General features: G+C 39.8%; 1 protein-coding gene across 3 annotated transcripts in view; it reads left to right on the top strand.

Moving 5' to 3' along the window:
• LOC115422869 (translation initiation factor IF-2-like) overlaps window positions 1–2,421 on the top strand; it is a 38,135-nt gene extending 35,714 nt beyond the window's left edge. For 2 of the 3 annotated variants that reach the window (XM_030139474.1, XM_030139473.1), the window contains exon 5: window positions 1,517–2,419. In XM_030139474.1, the coding sequence (XP_029995334.1) occupies window positions 1,517–1,570 (54 nt within the window). In that variant the 3' untranslated portion in view covers window positions 1,571–2,419. Of the gene's footprint in view, window positions 1–1,516 lie in introns of all 3 variants that reach the window. The other variant, XM_030139475.1, reaches the window with a different exon arrangement.
• The last annotated feature ends 18,388 nt before the right edge of the window (window positions 2,422–20,809 follow it).

Below are 20,809 nucleotides of genomic sequence, written 5' to 3'. Positions count from 1 at the left end.
TGAAACAACAACAAATGTCAGTAAAACAACAAGAAATATCAGTAAAACAACAACAAATGTCAGTAAAACAACAAGAAATATCAGTAAAACAACAACAAATATCAGTAAAACAACAAGAAATGTCAGTAAAACAACAAGAAATGTCAGTAAAACAACAGCAAATATCAGTGAAACAACAACAAATGTCAGTAAAACAACAAGAAATATCAGTAAAACAACAACAAATGTCAGTAAAACAACAAGAAATATCAGTAAAACAACAAGAAATGTCAGTAAAACAACAAGAAATATCAGTAAAACAACAAGAAATGTCAGTAAAACAACAGTAAATATCAGTAAAACAACAACAAATATCAGTTAAACAACAAGAAATATCAGTAAAAACAACAGTAAATATCAGTAAAGCAACAAGAAATATCAGTAAAACAGCAACAAATATCAGTAAAACAACAAGAAATATCAGTAAAACAACAGCAAATATCAGTAACACAACAAGAAATATCAGTAAAAACAACAGTAAATATCAGTAAAACAACAACAAATATCAGTAAAACAACAACAAATATCAGTAAAACAACAACAAATATCAGTAAAAACAACAGTAAATATCAGTAAAACAACAAATGTCAGTAAAACACAGCAAATATCAGTAAAACAACAAGAAATATCAGTAAAACAACAAGAAATATCAGTGAAACAACAACAAATAACAGTAAAACAACAACAAATAACAGTAAAACAACAACAAATATCAGTAAAACAACAAGAAATATCAGTAAAACAACAGCAAATATCAGTAACACAACAAGAAATATCAGTAAAACAACAGCAAATATCAGTAACACAACAAGAAATATCAGTAAAAACAACAGTAAATATCAGTAAAACAACAACAAATATCAGTAAAACAACAACAAATATCAGTAAAAACAACAGTAAATATCAGTAAAACAACAACAAATATCAGTAAAACAACAACAAATATCAGTAAAAACAACAGTAAATATCAGTAAAACAACAAATATCAGTAAAACAAGAAATATCAGTAAAACAACAGTAAATATCAGTAAAACAACAACACAGTTACACACAGTTATTTTCGTTAAAAAATTAAAAGTATTGCAAACTAAGATATTATTATATTATGCTATTATTTTACCGGTCCGGCCCACTTGAGATCAAATCGGGCTGAATGTGGAACCTGAAAGAAAATGAGTTTGAGACCCTTGATTTAAGTCGTGCAAATGACATGAAAGATACATATTGTGGGATAAATAATATGAGATATTCTCATCTCTGATTCAGATTCTTATATGGACAAACACATGTGGGGCCACCACGGAAAACAAACCCACTTAGGACCCTTATACGCAGCCCAAATGTCAGCCTTCTGGGGCCCACATGGACATGCAGGCTGAGTCCCTGAACCAGTGGTGATAAGTCGGTCCGAGCATCAGCGATTACGTCATCTCACTTGTTCCCTCTCTGTCTCTTTTTTTTTTTTTTTTTCCCACAGCCCTTGAGGAAAAAGGCAGTGAAGCAGCAGGAAAAGAAGTTCTGGAAATTCTGAACTACTGAACTGTGACGTCATTTCCCATCATTAAAGCAAGCGCCGTACCAGAACTAAACTCATCTAACCAGGACTGTGGACTGTTGCCAAAAAAAAAAAAAAAAGTACAAGAGGGGGGGATGTGTGGGGGGGAGTTGTGTGTATGTTATTTTATGTACTGTATGTATGCATGTGAGACAAGAGGGGGTACATGAGCAAAAAAAAACCCACCCTCACTACCCCTCTTTGCGACCCCTCCCCTCCCCTCCCTTCGTCTTTCTTCCCTCCGCTCCCGAAAAAAGTACTCGGAGCGAACAAAAAAACGAGGTGACAGCAGGATGTCACAAAGAATTTCAGGGCTTTTCATTGGATTTTGTTAAAAAAAAGAAGACGCGTAGAGGATCGACCTCTGGCTTTTTAAAGTGATACTTACCTCGACTGACTTAGATTTGTGTTGAAGTTGGCGACGTTGAACGAAAATACTTAAAAAAAAAAGCAGCAGGATTTTTTTTTTTTACAAACACAAAACAAGGTTGTGAGAAGGAAAGAAAACCAGGAGAGTCTGTTCCAAATTCCACAGGATGTATATACAACGCAAGGGGACGACATTGTACACACAGCTAATGACTTTCTCATATGTTAGCATGTTAGCGTATCACGGATGACGCAGTACATACAATACAGTTGGCGTAGACTTTCTTACTGGCTAACCAAACTTCAACTTGAGGATACCCCTGAGCACCATTTAAGACATTTCTCATGCTCCCACGATCCCTCATCTCGTAAACACACTGATATGTTGGTCAGCTGTATGAAGCCGCCATGTGCCGAAGTTGTTCTGACATAACAACCTGACCCCCCCCCCCCCCCCCCCCCCCCCCCCCTTTGAGCTCTGAGGGTCAGCGATTGGCTGACGGCGAAAAAAAAAAAAAAAAAGGCAACCTCATTTGCAAGAGTAACGTGACATTCTGCCCACTTTAACACTGACGTATAAAAACCTAATACATATCTGTGAAATTTAGCAGAAGGGTTTGTGCCACTGTCTCTGGTATTCTCTAGGTAGTTATAAGAGGATTTTAACTTTTGAAGTGCATTATTAATGTGAGTTGACTGTAACGTTTAACTGACACCCATTCCAAAAATGAACCGCTTTGATAAATCTTTTTTTTTTTTTTTTTGCCAAAGTGTGTTCCTTGTTAAGGCTTACAAACAGAACAGCCGGCGGTTGTTAGCACACATAGAGGAATCATTGTCTCGGCGATGTATTCATAGTACTTCAGTAACAGTTAGATTACCAGAACCAGTCCTTAAATTGAGCTCACCCCAGATTATGTGCACAGGAATGACATTTATAGCTGCACTTAGTTTTAGTGCACAGTGTTAGGCAGTAATGCCCTGTTTTAGTTATTTTTTTGCAATTGTAAGCGTGCATAAATGGGTGTACAAATAATTAAGTCTCAGCTTAGCTCTTGCTTGCTTTATAAACTCGTTTAATACGTGCACTGAATGAGTGATGTAATTTTTAATGAAAAAGGCTTTAGACACTGCAAGATGTTTGCAACGACATGTGTTTGTTTCCTCCCTTCTGCTTCGCTTCATATTATCACCTCTAGGTCTTTAATTTGTGCCATCGGAGTTTGTTTGAACCTTTTATTTAATTGCGGTGTTTTGTTCATACTGTTTCAATAAAAAACTGAAAACACACCACAAAGACTCTCTTCTCCAGTGTTGGCTTTAAAGCTCTCTTTTTTGTTTCGTATCCGTGTCGTTTTCGCTAGTATTTGTCGATTGTCGTCTCCGATTCCTATCAATTAGATTAGATGGTTTCCATGGTAACACGTAAAGCTCCACACATTCTTAATCCTTGTTGACAGTTAAAAACGTCATGACACTAATTTCCAAATGCACATGTATACATGATAAGTTGAGGCATAACACTGTTAAAATTGCACTTATTTTTCTTACGAAATTTCAGTTTTTCCAGTTATTCACATCTTTTTTTATTTGGATAGTTTATAAACTTAAGTATTTTCATAATTTAATTGGGGTTTTTTGCACTAAAACAAAAACAAAAATTTGGAGTTGTCATTATTTATAGGTTATTATGCTATTATTTTACTGGTCCAGCCCTCTTGAGATCAAATCGGGCTGAATGTGGAACCTGAAAGACAATGAGTCTGAGACCCTTGATTTAAGTAGTGCAAATAACATGAAAGATAAATATCGTGGGATAAATAATATGAGATATTCGGATTCTGCTTCGCTTCATATTATCACCTCTAGGTCTTTAATTTGTGCCATCGGAGTTTGTTTGAACCTTTTATTTAATTGCAGTGTTTTGTTCATACTGTTTCAATAAAAAACTGAAAACACACCACAAAGACTCTCTTCTCCAGTGTTGGCTTTAAAGCTCTCTTTTTTGTTTCGTATCCGCGTCGTTTTCGCTAGTATTTGTCGATTGTCGTCTCCAATTCCTATCAATTAGATTAGATAGTTTCCACGGCAACACATTCTTAAGCGTCACTGTAATCCTTGTTGACAGTTAAAAGCCTAATGATACTTATTTCCAAATGCACATGTATACATGGTAATTTGACGCATAATATTGTTAAAATTGTACTTATTTTTCCTAAGAAATTTCAGTTTTTCCAGTTATTCACATCTTTTTTTAAATTTGGATAGTTTATAAACATAAGTATTTTCATAATTTAATTGTTTTTTTTTTGCACTAAAACACAAACAAAAATTTGGAGTTGTCATTATTTATAGGTTATTATGCTATTATTTTACCGGTCCAGCCCACTGGAGACCAAATCGGCCTGAATGTGGAACCTGAAAGAAAATGAGTTTGATAGAAAGGATAAAAGATACGACAAAACTAAAATTAATGCTAAAACTAAACTAAAACTAAGCATTTAGAAAAAAATGACAACTAATAAAAACGAGCAAACCTGCTCTAAAAACTAATTAAAACTAACTGAATTAGAGAAAAAAAAAAGTTGAAACTAAATAAAACTAAACTATAATGAAAAATCCAAAACTATTATAACCTTGGCTTCCATGGCAACATGTAAAGCTCCCCATAATTCTTAAGCGTCACTGTAATCCTTGTGAGAGTTAAAAAAACCTCCTGATACTTATTTCCAAATGCACATGTATACATGGTAATTTGACGCATAATATTGTTAAAATTGTACTTATTTTTCTTAAGAAATTTCAGTTTTTCCAGTTATTCACATCTTTTTTTATTTGGATAGTTTATAAACTTAAGTATTTTCATAATTTAATTGGGGTTTTTTGCACTAAAACAAAAACAAAAATTTGGAGTTGTCATTATTTATAGGTTATTATGCTATTATTTTACCGGTCCGGCCCACTGGAGATCAAATCGGCCTGAATGTGGAACCTGAAAGAAAATGAGTTTTAAACCCTTGATTTAAGTCGTGCAAATAACATGAGAAGTAGTGCAAATAACATGAAAGATAAATATCGCGCGATAAATAATATGAGATATTCGGATTCTGCTTCGCTTCATATTATCCCCTCTAGGTCTTTAATTTGTGCCATCGGACTTTGTTTGAACCTTTCATTTAATTGCAGTGTTTTGTTCATACTGTTTCAATAAAAAACTGAAAACACACCACAAAGACTCTCTCCTCCAGTGTTGGCTTTCAAGCTCTCTTTTTTGTTTCATATCCGTGTCGTTTTCGCTAGTATTTGTCGATTGTCGTCTCCAATTCCTATCAGAATAGATAATTTCAACACCATATTTATGTTCGTCGCCATATTTATGGAATGACTTCTCGTGTCATTTTGCAATAATAAATAAACAAATCATTGCATTTGTGATTTAATGGAAAAATCGATATTACGCACTTCTGTTTTTTCGACATTTAGTAAATATCGGTAAAGTTTTGCGCAGATGTCCAATGGAAAAGCAACTAATGTGCCACTCACTTGAAAGACATTTCTTCTGCCTTTCTCGTTAAGCATTTAGAAAAAATGAAAAAATGAATAAAAACTCGCAAACCTGCTCTAAAAACTAATTAAAACGAACTGAATTAGAGAAAAAGAGACAAAACTAAATAAAACTAAACTATAATGAAAAATCCAAAACTATTACAGCCTTGCAGGAAACCCAATCTTTTTTTTTTTAATTTAGTACGAGATAGAGGGGTAATATATAATAATAATGAATATATCTGTAAATCAACACCATATTTACGTTCGTCGCCATATTTATGGAATGACTTCTCATGTCATTTTGCGATAATAAATAAACAAATCATTGCATTTGTGATTTAATGGAAAAACAGATGTTACGCACTTCTGTTTTTTCGACATTTAGTAAATATCGGTAAAGTTTTGCGCAGATGTCCAATGGAAAAGCGACTAATGTGCCACTCACTTGAAAGACGTTTCTTCTGCCTTTCTCGTTGGCATTTAGAAAAAAATTAAAATGAACAAAAACTCGCAAACCTGCTCTAAAAACTCATTAAAACTAACTGAATTAGAGAAAAAAAAGTCTAAACTATAATGAAAAATCCAAAACTATTATAACCTTTGTTTCCATGGCAACACGTAAAGCTCCACATATTCTTAATCCTTGTTGACAGTGAAAAACCTCATGACACTTATTTCCAAATGCACATGTATACATGATAAGTTGGGACATAACATTGTTAAAATTGCACTTATTTTTCTTAAGAAATTTCAGTTTTTCCAGGTATTCACATCTTTTTTTGTTTGGATAGTTTATAAAAGTAAGTATTTTCATAATTTAATTGGGTTTTTTTGCACAAAAACAAAGACAAAAATTTGGAGTTGTCATTATTTATTATGCTATTATTTTACTGGTCCAGTCCATTTGAGATCAAATTGGGCTGAATAGGGAACCTGCAAGAAAATTAGTTTGGCAGAAAAGATAAAAGATACGACAAAACTAAAATTAATACTAAAACTAAACTAAAACTAAGCATTCAGAAAAAAATGACAACTAATAAAAACTAGCAAACCTGCTCGAAAAACTAATTAAAACTAACTGAATTAGAGAAAAAAAAAGTCAAAACTAAATAAAACTAAACTATAATGAAAAATCCAAAACTATTATAACCTCGGTTTCCACGGCAACACGTAAAGCTCCCCACATTCTTCAGCATCACTGTAATCCTTGTGACAGTTAAAAACCTCATAACACTTATTTCCAAATGCACATGTATACATGATAAGTTGGGGCATAATATTGTTAAAATTGTACTTATTTTTCTTAAGAAATTTCAGTTTTTCCAGTTATTCACATCTTTTTTTTGTTTGGATAGTTTAGAAAAGTAAGTATTTTCATAATTTAATTGGGTTTTTTTGCACTAAAACAAAGACAAAAATTTGGAGTTGTCAATATTTATAGGTTATTATGCTATTATTTTACCGGTCCGGCCCACTGGAGATCAAATAGATAGATAGATAGATAGATAGATAGATAGATAGATAGATAGATAGATAGATAGATAGATAGATAGATAGATAGATAGATAGATAGATAGATAGATAGATAGATAGATAGATAGATAGATAGATAGATAGATAGATAGATAGATAGATAGATAGATAGATAGATAGATACTTTATTGATCCCTGGGGGGAAATTCAAGTATTCAGCAGCTTACACACAACACAAAAGTGGGTTAGTACCAGGTTGACAAAAAGGTTAGTATATACACTCTAAGAGACAATTGCTAAAGAAACTACTCTAAAAGTGCTACCTGTACAGTATTATGCATAAAGACTTCTGATTGTATTCACATTTCATGGCATTGATAAAAAGAAAAAAAAAAAAAAATTGGGCTGAATGTGGAACCTGAAAGAAAATTAGTTTAGCAGAAAAGATAAAAGATACGACAAAACTAAAATTAATACTAAAACTAAACTAAAACTAAGCATTCAGAAAAAAATGACAACTAATAAAAACTAGCAAACCTGCTCGAAAAACTAATTAAAACTAACTGAATTAGAGAAAAAAAAAAGTCAAAACTAAATAAAACTAAACTATAATGAAAAATCCAAAACTATTATAACCTCGGTTTCCACGGCAACACGTAAAGCTCCCCACATTCTTAAGCGTCACTGTAATCCTTATGACAGTTAAAAACCTCATGACACTTATTTCCAAATGCATCATACACATAAGCAGTTTGCTCAGGGGCAGCGGCCGGATGCCCGCTCTGATTGGCCTGTTCGAGGAACGCTGCAAAAAAAAAAAAAAAAAACAGCCCCTTTTCAGAGCGCAGGCAAACAGCACCAAATATGGACGACCATATGGCCCAAAACCGTTAAGTCAGTTGAGCCCTCTGACAGTTAGGTGTATTTTTTATGTCATGTTGTTGAGTTTTTCATAGGGCGCTGTTAAGCTGAGGCAGGGCTCCAACAGGAGGCTGTGAGTCGCACAGAGATGCTCTGTGTCTGGCTCCTTCTTCTTCCTTGTGGTTTTAGGCAGCGGCCCAGAGCCCACCACCCCATCTCTGCCCCACCGGCACAGCTTCATAACTCTCTTTAGCTCACTCTCCGGCTTCAGACTGCAGGGAACAATGAGGTCTTTTGAGAGGGGGCAGATGGGGAGGCTATGGGCCGTGGCTGTGCAGCGCCCGCTCTCCCCTTCACTTCAGGATAGGGGGAATTCTGTACATGGCTTCGGGGTGGGGTCACTTCCTGGGTGGGCCCTGCGGCGATCATGTGCATTTACGCACGCTTTCACACTCTGGGACTCAAAAAAGAGAAGTCTAAGTTACCAACGCTGTGCCCGCTGTGCAGCTAAATGTCAGACTTATCATAACAGTTTTGCTCCAGGAAAATGTCCTAGCAGAAGCAACTATTAAAACACCCCATAAAAAACATGATTCACAAAGAGAGTTTCAGCCCGAGTCGTGACACACATGGTCGGAGGATAAAGAACAGACAGTCTTGTACAGTATTTAAGCATTTAGAAGGGGTTCGATGAAGTTAGTTCAGTGTACTGTACAGGGTGGGGAAGCAAAATTTACAACATTTTGAGGCAGAGATTGAAAGACAGTGTATGACCAATTAGTTTATTGAAAGTCATGAGAATTTATTTGCCACAAGAAAATTGACAAAATAGAAAATGTTTTTATTACCTCCGCCAAGGAGGTTATGTTTTTGCCAGGGTTTGTTTGTTTGTTTGTCTGTCCGTTAGTGTGCAACATAACTCAAAAAGTTGTGGACAGATTTTGATGAAATTTTCAGGGTTTGTTGGAAATGGGATAAGGAAGAAATAATTAAATTTTGGTGGTGATCGGGGGTGGGGGGGCCCATTTCCAACAAACCCTGAAAATTTCATCCAAATCTGTCCATAACTTTTTGAGTTACGTTGCACACTAACGGACAGACAAACAGACAGACAGACAAACAAACAAACCCTGGCAAAAACATAACCTCCTTGGCGTGGGGGGCCCACGGGGGGGGGGCCACTGATCAGCCTTGGCGGAGGTCTGTGCTCTCCGAGTGCTTCTAGTTTGTTTGTCTGTCCGTTAGTGTGCAACATAACTCAAAAAGTTATGGACAGATTTTGATGAAATTTTCAGAGTGGGAAATGGGAAATGGGATAAGGAAGAAATGATTAAATTTTGGTGGTGATCGGGGGTGGGGGGGCCCACGGGGGGGGGGGGGGGGGGCACAGACCAGAAAATTTCATCAAAATCTGTCCATAACTTTTTGAGTTATGTTGCACACTAACGGACAGACAAACAGACAGACAGACAAACAAACCCTGGCAAAAACATAACCTCCTTGGCGTGGGGGGGCCCACGGGGGGGGCCACTGATCAGCCTTGGCGGAGGTCTGCGCTCTCCGAGTGCTTCTAGTTCTATGTGTCCTCCTTCTTTCTCAATAACTGCCTTCACACGCTTCCTGAAACTTGCGCAAGTGTTCCTCAGATATTCAGGTGACAACTTCTCCCATTCTTCTTTAATAGTATCTTCCAGACTTTCTCGTAATAGTTTTGCTCATAGTCATTCTCTTCTTTCCATTATAAACAGTCTTTATGGACACTCCAACTAGTTTTGAAATCTCCTTTGGTGTGACGAGTGCATTCAGCAAATCACACACTCTTTGACGTTTGCTTTCCTGATTACTCATATGGGCAAAAGTTTCTGAAAAGGTATGGATAATAGTGTTAGGTATGATTATGACATCAATATATGTTTGGTTTCAAAACAATTGACGTAGTGCCTCCTGAGAAAAAACAACTAAATGTTCATTGTAAATTTTGCTTCCCCACCCTGTACACTGTAAGACCGGATAAGTTGACTTTACTTAAAAAATCTGAGCTAACTCGTCGCCTTAAAAAATTTAAGTAATGACAAATGAAAACTTGAGTGTATTAACCCTTTCATGCATACTGGTCACTACAGTGGACAGCTATTCTACAGTTGTTCTCTGGTATATTCATGGATTTTTTTGTTCTTTTCATTGTTTTTTTTTTTTTTTACACATATCTTTATTAATGTTTTAAGACATTACATATCTTTTCTGACATGAATTGGTAACATCATGTAGATCTCTCCTGAGCATAAAACCCCAGAATCACAAGCCCTCCCCATAGTTTTCACACAATTTATCAGTAAATACATGTTTCTGTGCATCAAAAATTATATGTGTGGTGTCCAGGTGAGTGGACATTTTTGCAACTTCATGAAAAATAGGTTCATAAGAATTTTTTTTTTATTTTTTTATTATTTTTTTAATGTATTTTTAAAATATTTTTTATTTTATTTATTTTTTTATTTTTATTTATTTTTCAGAGGAAAATTTTCAATCGCATTGTTTTTTTCATGCCTAAAGAGGAATAAAAACACTCAGGAAATTTTTTTTTTACTAAGGTTCTCATAATTCGTGCATGAAAGGGTTAAACTTAAATGCTTGATTTGAATAGAATTGCTATTTTAAGGACAACAAACTAAATGTCAAGTTAATTTAACTTAAAATTTGTTGCAGTGTCAATTGCTTTATATCAGGGGTGTCAAAGTCATTTTAGTTCTGTAATGGGACTAGTACAAAGGCTGAACCCAAATGCAAGACCAGAATGCAGATGACCAATTGAGAGTGTTTATTAAACACAATCACAGTAGTAAAAACACAGCACAAAATAGTTAATACGTCTGTGAAGGCGTGTGATTCTGGACTCTTCGTCCGGGCTGTGAACGGGGAATATGGATGGTCAGCACGGCCGAGCCGGAGGATTCCCGTCAACACCCCGACTAGGGCAAAACAGAGGATAGTCAAAAAACAAGCCAGGTCATACACAGGAGGGCAATTCAGGAGGCAACGGGACATGAGGGAAAGGCTACTCACGGTCAGGGTCCAGGCGAGGGTCGATACACAAGGTAACACGTTGGAGGCTGAGGTAGTCAGGGAATAGGCAGAATCAGAAGTCGAAGTACGAACCAGGTCAGAACCAGACGAGCAGGCAGACAAGGAACAGGCAGGATCGGTGGTCGGAAGGCAAAACGGGTCAAGAACGGGCAGACAGACTGACAGGTATCCAAAAACGCTGGTAAGTGAGCACACAAAGGTAGAACACAAACTGGCAAAGAAACAGGGGAAAACACAGGGTTTAAATACACAAGAGGGTGGGAAGACAATTGGACACAGGTGGAGATAATCAGGGAGGAGTCAGGTAATCAGGAGCAGGTGAAACAATCAAGGAGGGGAAGTAAAGACACCAGACATGACACAAGAGGGAAACTTAACAAAATAAAACAGGAAATGACAGAGAAAACAGAAAAGACAGACACAGTCTGGGAGCAGACATGACAGTACCCCCCCCTCTAGGGGACGGCACCGGACGGCCCAGGAACCTCCGGGTGGCGGTGATGGAAGTCCCGGATCAGGTCCGGGTCCAGGATGTAAGAGGCGGGCACCCAGGAACGCTCTTCAGGGCCGTATCCTTCCCAATCCACCAAGTATTGAAATCCTCTTCCCCGGCGACGGGCCGCTAGGAGCCGGCGAACAGTGTAGGCTGGGCCTCCATCAATGATCCGGGGTGGCGGTGGTGGCTGGGTGGGAGGGACTAACCGGCTCTCCTTAGCCGGTTTAACTTGACTCACGTGGAAGGTTGGGTGTATCCTCATGGTCCTAGGTAGCTTCAGGCGAACAGAGACAGGATTAATAATTTTTGAGATAGGAAATGGGCCCACGAACCTGGGTGCCAATTTGCGGCTCTCCACCCTCAAGGGAAGATGACGGGTTGACAGCCACACACGTTGGTCGCGCTGGTAGACCGGGGCTGGAGTCCTGTGCCGGTCCGCAGCTGCCTTGTAGACCCCCGAGGCCTTCAACAGAGCTTGTCTGGCGCGAATCCAGGTCCTTTTGCATCTCCTTATCAAGGCCAGAGCTGAGGGGACGCTGACATCCTTCTCTAGGGCCGGGAACAGAGGAGGCTGATAACCACAAACTACATGAAAAGGAGACAGACCAGAAGAAGCACAGGGTAGCGAATTGTGGGCGTATTCGACCCAGATCAGCTGGCGGCTCCATGAAGCAGGGTTGTGAGAGGCCAAAACTCTAAGACCGGCCTCCAGCACCTGATTGAGCCGCTCCGTCTGACCATTGGACTGTGGGTGATAGCCCGAGGACAGACTAACAGACGCCCCAATAAGGGAACAAAAAGCACGCCAAAAACGTGCAACAAACTGAGGACCTCTGTCCGAAACAATGTCTCTGGGAAAACCATGTAATCGACAGACATGATATAACATGGCCTCTGCTGTCTCCTTAGCAGAGGGGACCTTAGGTAGTGGGACAAAGTGAGCCATCTTGGAAAAACGGTCTACAATGGTCAACACAGTGGTATTTCCATCTGACGGGGGCAGCCCCGTCACAAAGTCTAGTGACACATTAGACCAGGGTCTACTGGGAACAGGTAGAGGGTGTAATTGACCAACCGGAGGTTTATTGGAGGTCTTACACGCAGCACAGACAGGACAGGCAGCGACATACTCCGCCACTTCTTTCTCCAAAGCGGGCCACCAGAAGCGCTGTTTAATAACGAACGCAGTCCGCTGGACTCCCGGGTGACATGTCAGCCTGGATGTGTGAGCCCAGTGGATGACCTGTGGGCGGAGGTGATCAGGAACAAACAGGCGGTCTGGCGGAACGCCAGCCGGGATGTCACAATCACGTAATGCATTAATAACAGACTTTTCAATCTCCCACTGCACCGCCCCCACCACACAGTTCTCAGGGAGGATAGGTCCTGGTTCAGAATCTGAATTGACGGGCATAAAGAGTCTGGACAGAGCGTCAGGTTTCACATTTTTGGAACCAGGCCGATAAGACAGTGAGAAATTGAATCGTGTGAAGAACAGAGCCCACCTGGCCTGACGGGAGTTGAGTCTCTTTGCAGACCGCAGATACTCTAGGTTCTTGTGATCCGTCCAGATCATGAATGGTATTTCGGTTCCCTCCAGCCAGTGGCGCCATTCCTCCAGGGCCACCTTGATGGCTAGCAACTCCCTGTTGCCGATGTCATAGTTACTTTCCGCTTTGGACAGTCTCCTGGAGAGGAAAGCGCACGGGTGAAGCCTGTTATCCTTTGGAGAGCGTTGGGAAATGACTGCCCCGACCCCCAGATCAGAGGCGTCCACCTCCACGACGAACTGACGAGCTGGATCCGGAACCGACAGAATGGGGGCCGAGGTGAACGCCCTTTTCAGCTTCACAAACGCTGCGTCTGCTTCGGGGTTCCATCTGAAAACAGACTTGGGAGAGGTTAGAGCATGCAAAGGGGCAGCCACACTGCTGAACCCCCTAATGAACTTCCTGTAGAAGTTAGCGAATCCAAGGAATCTCTGGACATCCTTACGACTGGTGGGCGTGGGCCAATCCCTGACAGCACTGACCTTGTCTGGGTCCATCTGGACACTCCCCTCTGCGATGATAAAACCCAGAAAGGAAACAGACGGGCGGTGAAACTCACACTTCTCAGCTTTTACAAACAGTTGGTTTTGGAGAAGTCTTTGGAGCACCTGGCGGACATGCTGGACATGTGACTCCTCATCCGGGGAAAAAATAAGAATATCATCCAGATACACAAATACAAAAACATTGAGCATGTCACGTAACACGTCATTGACTAAAGCTTGGAAAACAGCGGGGGCGTTAGTGAGACCAAACGGCATCACTAAGTACTCATAGTGTCCACTTGGGGTGTTAAAGGCAGTCTTCCACTCGTCCCCTTCTCTGATTCTCACCAAGTGATATGCGTTACGGAGGTCTAACTTGGTGAATACTTTGGCCCCGTGTAATAGTTCGAATGCTGAAGACATGAGGGGTAATGGATATCTATTACGGATGGTAATGTCATTAAGGCCACGATAGTCAATACAGGGGCGTAGCGTCTTATCCTTCTTGTCGACGAAGAAAAACCCTGCCCCAGCTGGAGATGAGGATGGACGAATCAGGCCGGCCGCCAGGGACTCATCAATATACTTTTTCATTGCGGCCGTCTCTGGGCCAGACAGAGAATACAGCCTCCCCTTAGGGGGGCAGGTACCAGGACGCAAATCAATAGCACAGTCATACGGTCTGTGAGGGGGTAGCGCAGTAGCGCGTGACTTATTAAATACCTCCTTAAGGTCGTGATAACACTCGGGTACCTTACTAAGAGCAGGGAACACCGTCTCCTGCTCCTCCGGAGAGATGACAGGTGCCACAGTGACCTGAACTGGCTTGGACGGAGGATCAGGATTCCGGACCCCCTCACAACAGGAACCACACCCCTCTCCCCAAGCTTGGACCTCCCCCGTTTGCCAGTTAATACAGGGGTTATGGAAAGATAGCCAGGGGTGACCTAATATAAGAGGGTGAGAGTCAGAACGATAAACATGAAAACTGATTTCCTCAGAGTGACCATCTTTGAACCGGACAGTAACTGGTTGAGTCCGTTGAGTAACTCTACAGATAATGTGATTGTCTAAAGCCCTCGCCTCCAGGGGCTTCAGAACCGGGAGCAGACTGAGGTGGAGCTGCTTAGCTAATTCTTCATCCATCAGATTAGCGTCTGACCCGGAGTCTATCAGGACTGGAAGCTGCAGAGACACAGAACTAGAGCATACACAGACCAAGGGCTGAACACGAGAGGCGCTGGACACACAGAACGTTCTGCTCAAAAGAGAGTCCTCACCTGCCATCGTTCTAGGTTTCACTGGGCAGTTGCTGACTCGGTGCCCCTCCTGACCACAGTATAGGCACAGACCAGCCACCAGACGGCGTTGACGTTCCTCTGCCGACAGACGAGTCCGACCCACTTGCATCGGTTCCACTTTCGAACCCCCGCTGGACTCAGGTACTGGGTGAGGGGGTTCTGAGTGGGGCTTACTCACGGAGGGCTGGCGGTTCCATGATGGTTCTGGCTGCCAAAACACCGACTGGTCAGTAACCCAAATAGCAGCCTCGATGACATCATCCAGTGAATGGAGTTCCTGCCGGAGCGCCATCTCACGACCAACGGTGCGGTTGAGACCGCTCTGGAACGCAGAGATCAAAGACTTCTCGTTCCATTCAGATTCTGCTGCTAGAGAACGAAACTCACTGATATACTGCCTAATGGGGCGATCTCCCTGCCTCAGCCTCATGAGTCTTTGACCGGCCTGTGGTCCACGGATAGGATGGTCATATATCCTTTTTAGCTCAGCCATCAAACCCGAGGCTGACTGAGTGATGGGAGACCCTTGTTCATAGGCTGCGTTGAACAGGCTTAAAGGAGGGCCTTCCAACAGGCTAGCAATATATGCAACCTTAGCTAACTCATTAGCAAAACGGCGGGGCTGGGAATCAAAAATGAGCTGGAGTTGTGTACAAAAATTACGGCAAGTATCAGGGTTACCTGTGTACTTAGATGGAGGTGGGATGTTGGGTTCCTCCAAGGTTTTAACGGGTGAGACAGAGTTAATATTCTCGACTGGCGGGACCGGAGCAGAAGCCTGGTTACCAGAATACTGGGAAAACTGAACGGACAGCTGAGTCATCTTATCCATTAGGGAGTGCAAAATCTGTTCATGTTCCCCTAAGCGTTGCCCCTGGGACCGAACTGCCACCCGGACCTGGTCTAGGTCTGCTGGGTTCATCTTATTGGCCAGTTTGTACTGTAATGGGACTAGTACAAAGGCTGAACCCAAATGCAAGACCAGAATGCAGATGACCAATTGAGAGTGTTTATTAAACACAATCACAGTAGTAAAAACACAGCACAAAATAGTTAATACGTCTGTGAAGGCGTGTGATTCTGGACTCTTCGTCCGGGCTGTGAACGGGGAATATGGATGGTCAGCACGGCCGAGCCGGAGGATTCCCGTCAACACCCCGACTAGGGCAAAACAGAGGATAGTCAAAAAACAAGCCAGGTCATACACAGGAGGGCAATTCAGGAGGCAACGGGACATGAGGGAAAGGCTACTCATGGTCAGGGTCCAGGCGAGGGTCGATACACAAGGTAACACGTTGGAGGCTGAGGTAGTCAGGGAATAGGCAGAATCAGAAGTCGAAGTACGAACCAGGTCAGAACCAGACGAGCAGGCAGACAAGGAACAGGCAGGATCGGTGGTCGGAAGGCAAAACGGGTCAAGAACGGGCAGACAGACTGACAGGTATCCAAAAACGCTGGTAAGTGAGCACACAAAGGTAGAACACAAACTGGCAAAGAAACAGGGGAAAACACAGGGTTTAAATACACAAGAGGGTGGGAAGACAATTGGACACAGGTGGAGATAATCAGGGAGGAGTCAGGTAATCAGGAGCAGGTGAAACAATCAAGGAGGGGAAGTAAAGACACCAGACATGACACAAGAGGGAAACTTAACAAAATAAAACAGGAAATGACAGACAAAACATAAAAGACAGACACAGTCTGGGAGCAGACATGACAAGTTCAGGGGCCACATTCAGCTAAATTTGATCTGCAGTGGGCCGAACCAATAAAATAATAACATAATAATATAGAAATAATGTCAACTCCAAACTTTTCTCTGTTTTAGAGTGAACAAAGTAAATTTACATTATGAAAAGGTCTACAAACGATCCTTTTAAAAGATGTGAATAACATGAACAAACTAAAAAAAAATACGTGTAATTTTAACAATATTCTGCCTCAGTTTATCATTTCTACATGTACATTATAACTTACAGATCACAGTGGATCTACAAACACATAAAACATTTAGTAACAGACAGAATACTGTTAAAATTAGAAAAAAAAACAAACAAACAAAAAAAAAACTCTTAAGGCATTTCAGGTTGTTCATATTTGTTCAGGTTATTCACATTTTTTTTGCAAAATTATACTTTGTTTTTGTGTAAATACATGAAAATATTTACATTTACAGACAGAAAAATTTGGAGTTGTCATTATTTCTATGTTATTATGATAGTATTTTACTGAATCCTGCCCACTTGAGATTGAATTGGTCTGAATGTAGAACCTGAACTTAAAGGATTGTTAATGTCTTAGTGTAATTTTTCCATTTCACAAATTCATCCCAAAGGCTGGACTGGACTCGTTGGCGGGCCGGATTTGGCCCCCGGGCCGCATGTTTGACACCTGTGCTTTATATAATCATTAGACTTAACATCATCAGTTTACTTTACTCAATTCCAAGTTGATTTAACTTAAAGTCTTTTGCAATAAGAAGTGCTTTGTATAGTTATTCAGTTTTATATATTGTAGTGTGGGTGGACATTAGCTCAATATATTTGCCAGTACAAAAAATGCTTTTAATTTGGCAAAGCATTGAGACTTACATTGAATAAAACCAACCTTGGATGAACAGGAAAGCTATTGTTCGTCCTATGGCTCTGACTCACGGTGCAGCTCTACAAAAATACAAAAACAAACACAAAAAGGCCAGTAAACACTGCCATACACACATTAAGTCCAAATTAACATTAACGCCACAACCCCGCTGAACCCCTGCACAGAAAAATAACACATTTTCAACAACATGCCCAATACCCACAATGCAATGCACAGATAAAAAGGTGTGGTCATGACAAAAACTTAGTGATTTAAATCCATTCAACTTAAACTTTTTCGTACTTTCAACTATGTCTACAAATTAGTAGAATATACTTAAGATTTTACAGTAATGTCAAAAAACTTCAAACATTTAAGTACATTGTAATTAAAGCATTTTAGTAAACACAGCTTCCGGGCTTACAGTGTAGAAACATCAGTTTAGTTTAGTTTATCATATCGTGGAAAATCCCATTTAATTAACTGTATCAATAACAGTAAAAAGGGCAGCTTTAGCCAACATGACTAGTATCCTGCTGTAGTTCCCGGCCTGATGACAATAGCCACCCTAAAAAAAAGCAATATATTACAGGACATTAATTAAAAAGAGAGAATTAAGACAGCTAAGAGACAAGATAAATCAATAAAGAGAAAAGAGAACAGTGAAACACCAGTACAATCATAAAAAAAAAAAAAACAGCACATGAAATCAGCTCTGTCACTTGTATGTGGTCAATCTGTCGGACCGGGGGGATTGTAGGTAGGATCTGTACATAACGTCACATAACATCACTTTTGCTAGCATGAAACAGAACTGAAACATACTTTCAACATCTGAGTTTTCCTATTGAGCAAACAGTTTAATTTTTATGAATATTTGAAATAAATCATACATTCAGAACACTCAACACAGACACATCAGGAATTAAAGGGTTAAGCATCTATAATGATATTGTCACCTTTCTAAAATAATTGCCTTTTGCCTTTTTTTTTTTCAGATTTTTCCAGAAAAAAAAAAAAAAAAAACAATTAATGAGAAATTGCATATTTGATTGTTCAGGCAAAAAAAGTCATTCTTGTCAAAATTATTTTAGGAAGGTGATGATATAAGAATAATTAGACACATAGATGTAATATGAGAATAATCGCATTTTATTTAGTCTTAGTTTTAGTCATTCTTAAAACAGTTTTAATCATGTATTATAAGACAAAGAATAAGAAGATATACACTCACTGTTCATGCAGAGGTGGACCTTACAGACCTTGTATACCAGGGGTGTCAAACTCATTTTACACTGAACAAAAATATAAATGCACGACTTTTGTTTTTGCTCCCATTTTTCATGAGCTGAACTGAAAGATCTAAAACTTTTTCTATGTACACAAAAGGCCTATTTCTCTCAAATATTGTTCATAAATTTGTCTAAATCTGTGTTAGTGAGCACTTCTCCTTTGTCCTTTGCTGAGATAATCCATCCACCTCACAGGTGTGGCATATCAAGATGCTGATTAGACAGCAGGATTATTGCACAGGTGTGATTTAGGCTGGCCACAATAAAAGGCCACTCTAAAATGTGCAGTTTTACTGTATTGGGTGGTCCAGGGGGGTCAGAAAACCAGTCAGTATTTAGTGTGACCACCATTTTCCTTGCACAGTCAAAACTTGTGACATCTGTGGTATTGTGCTGTGTGATAAAACTGCACATTTTGGAGTGGCCTTTTATTGTGGCCAGCCTAAGGCACACCTGTGCAATAATCCTGCTGTCTAATCAGCATCTTGATATGCCACACCTGTGAGGTGGATGGATTATCTCAGCAAAGGAGAAGTGTTCACTAACACAAATTTAGACAGATTTGTGAACAATATTTGAGAGAAATAAACCTTGTGTGTACACAGAAAAAGTTTTAGATCTTTGAGTTCAGCTCATGAAAAATGGGAGCAAAAACAAAAGTCGTGCATTTATATTTTTGTTCAGTGTAGTTCAGGGGCCACATTCAGCCCAATCTGATCTCATGTGGGCTGGACCAGTAAAATAGTAACAGTGAAAAAAGTAAAATTCTATTCTGATCAGGTTTACATCTACAAAGTTTCTTTAAAAATCTGAACAACATGAGCATTTTGAATTGTCTTAAGAAAAACAAGTGCAATTTTAACAGTATTCTGCCTCGGTTTATCAGTTTATCATTTACACATGTGCATTACAATCGCACAAAACATTTAGTAACAGACAGAATATTAGTTAAATTGCATTAACTTTTCTGAAGACATTTCCATTTGTTCATATTTGTTCATGTTGTGTTCTGCAAAAGTTATTCTGCACGTTGTCTCCCCCTGGTGGTGAGGACGTCTTTATTACATTAATTGAAGAGGACGTAATGTGCAGCGGTTTCATGATTTTTCTGCTTCTGTTCTTGATTCCGTTCCGTATGCAGCATCTTCGGTATGTTTCTTATGATTACAAGTTTGATAAGACATTGAGTGATGTGCATTTTTGTTTTTATACAGAGGAGTGTGTATGGTTAAATGGGTTTTGGTCTGCTAGTGTTAGCTGCATTGAATTGTAGCTTCTGTTTAGCCATTAGCTATTTAGAATGAGTTGTAAACTTACATGACACTGATGTAAGATGTATTTCTCCTTTTTAGTTTTACCCTTTCTGACAATAAAACAACAGTCCGAACCTCTGAACCTACGTCTTGTTGATTGGGAAGGAGTTTAGCTGCCTGTCAAATCACGCTGTGTGACAGAGGACAGAACAGTTCAGGTTATTCACATTTTTTTAAAATAAAAGTATAGTTTGGTAATGTAAACATTTTCATGTAATTTTACTTTTTTTATACCAAAAAAAAACAAAGAGAAAATGTGGGGTTGTCATTATTTATAGGTTATTATGAGAATATTTTACTGGTCTGAACCACTTGAAATCTAACTGGACTGTATGTGTCTGTATGTGGAACCTGAATTGAAATGATTTTGATAGCATCGATTGTTAATATCTAAAGTGTAATTTTTGTTTTTCACAAATTCATCCCGTGGGCCGGATTGGACCTTTTGCCGGGCCCGATTTGGCCCCCGGGCCGCATGTTTAACACCTGAGCTGTAGACCACATTGGACCTGAGACTGATGACTCATTGTAACTGTTGCTGTCAGTGTCTTGTAATGTTTGTGGAAATGACCAAAATAGTCACTTGCCGGACAAAGGGTTAACCGTCCTAACCCTACTGTTCTATATAAGTATGAGTGGAGGCTCTGGTGTCGTTGTAAACACTGCACACATCTGTAACTCGGTGTAAACTCCATCCTGCTGAACAGATCATATGTTTGTTTTTTCAGTCACTAAACACAGTCTCCGTTCCTTTTCCTGAGGTGACTTAAAGTCTGGCTCAAAAAGGAAGGAGCTTCTCCCGGCTCTGGCAAACAGATGGATGAGGCAGTATCTTCCTCTAAATAAAACCAGACCACTG

This window comes from Sphaeramia orbicularis, chromosome 7, assembly GCF_902148855.1.
Source record: "Sphaeramia orbicularis chromosome 7, fSphaOr1.1, whole genome shotgun sequence".
NCBI lineage: Eukaryota > Metazoa > Chordata > Actinopteri > Kurtiformes > Apogonidae > Sphaeramia > Sphaeramia orbicularis.
The sequence above is the reverse complement of the archived record's forward strand: the minus strand, read 5'-3'. Positions and strand labels throughout refer to the sequence as shown.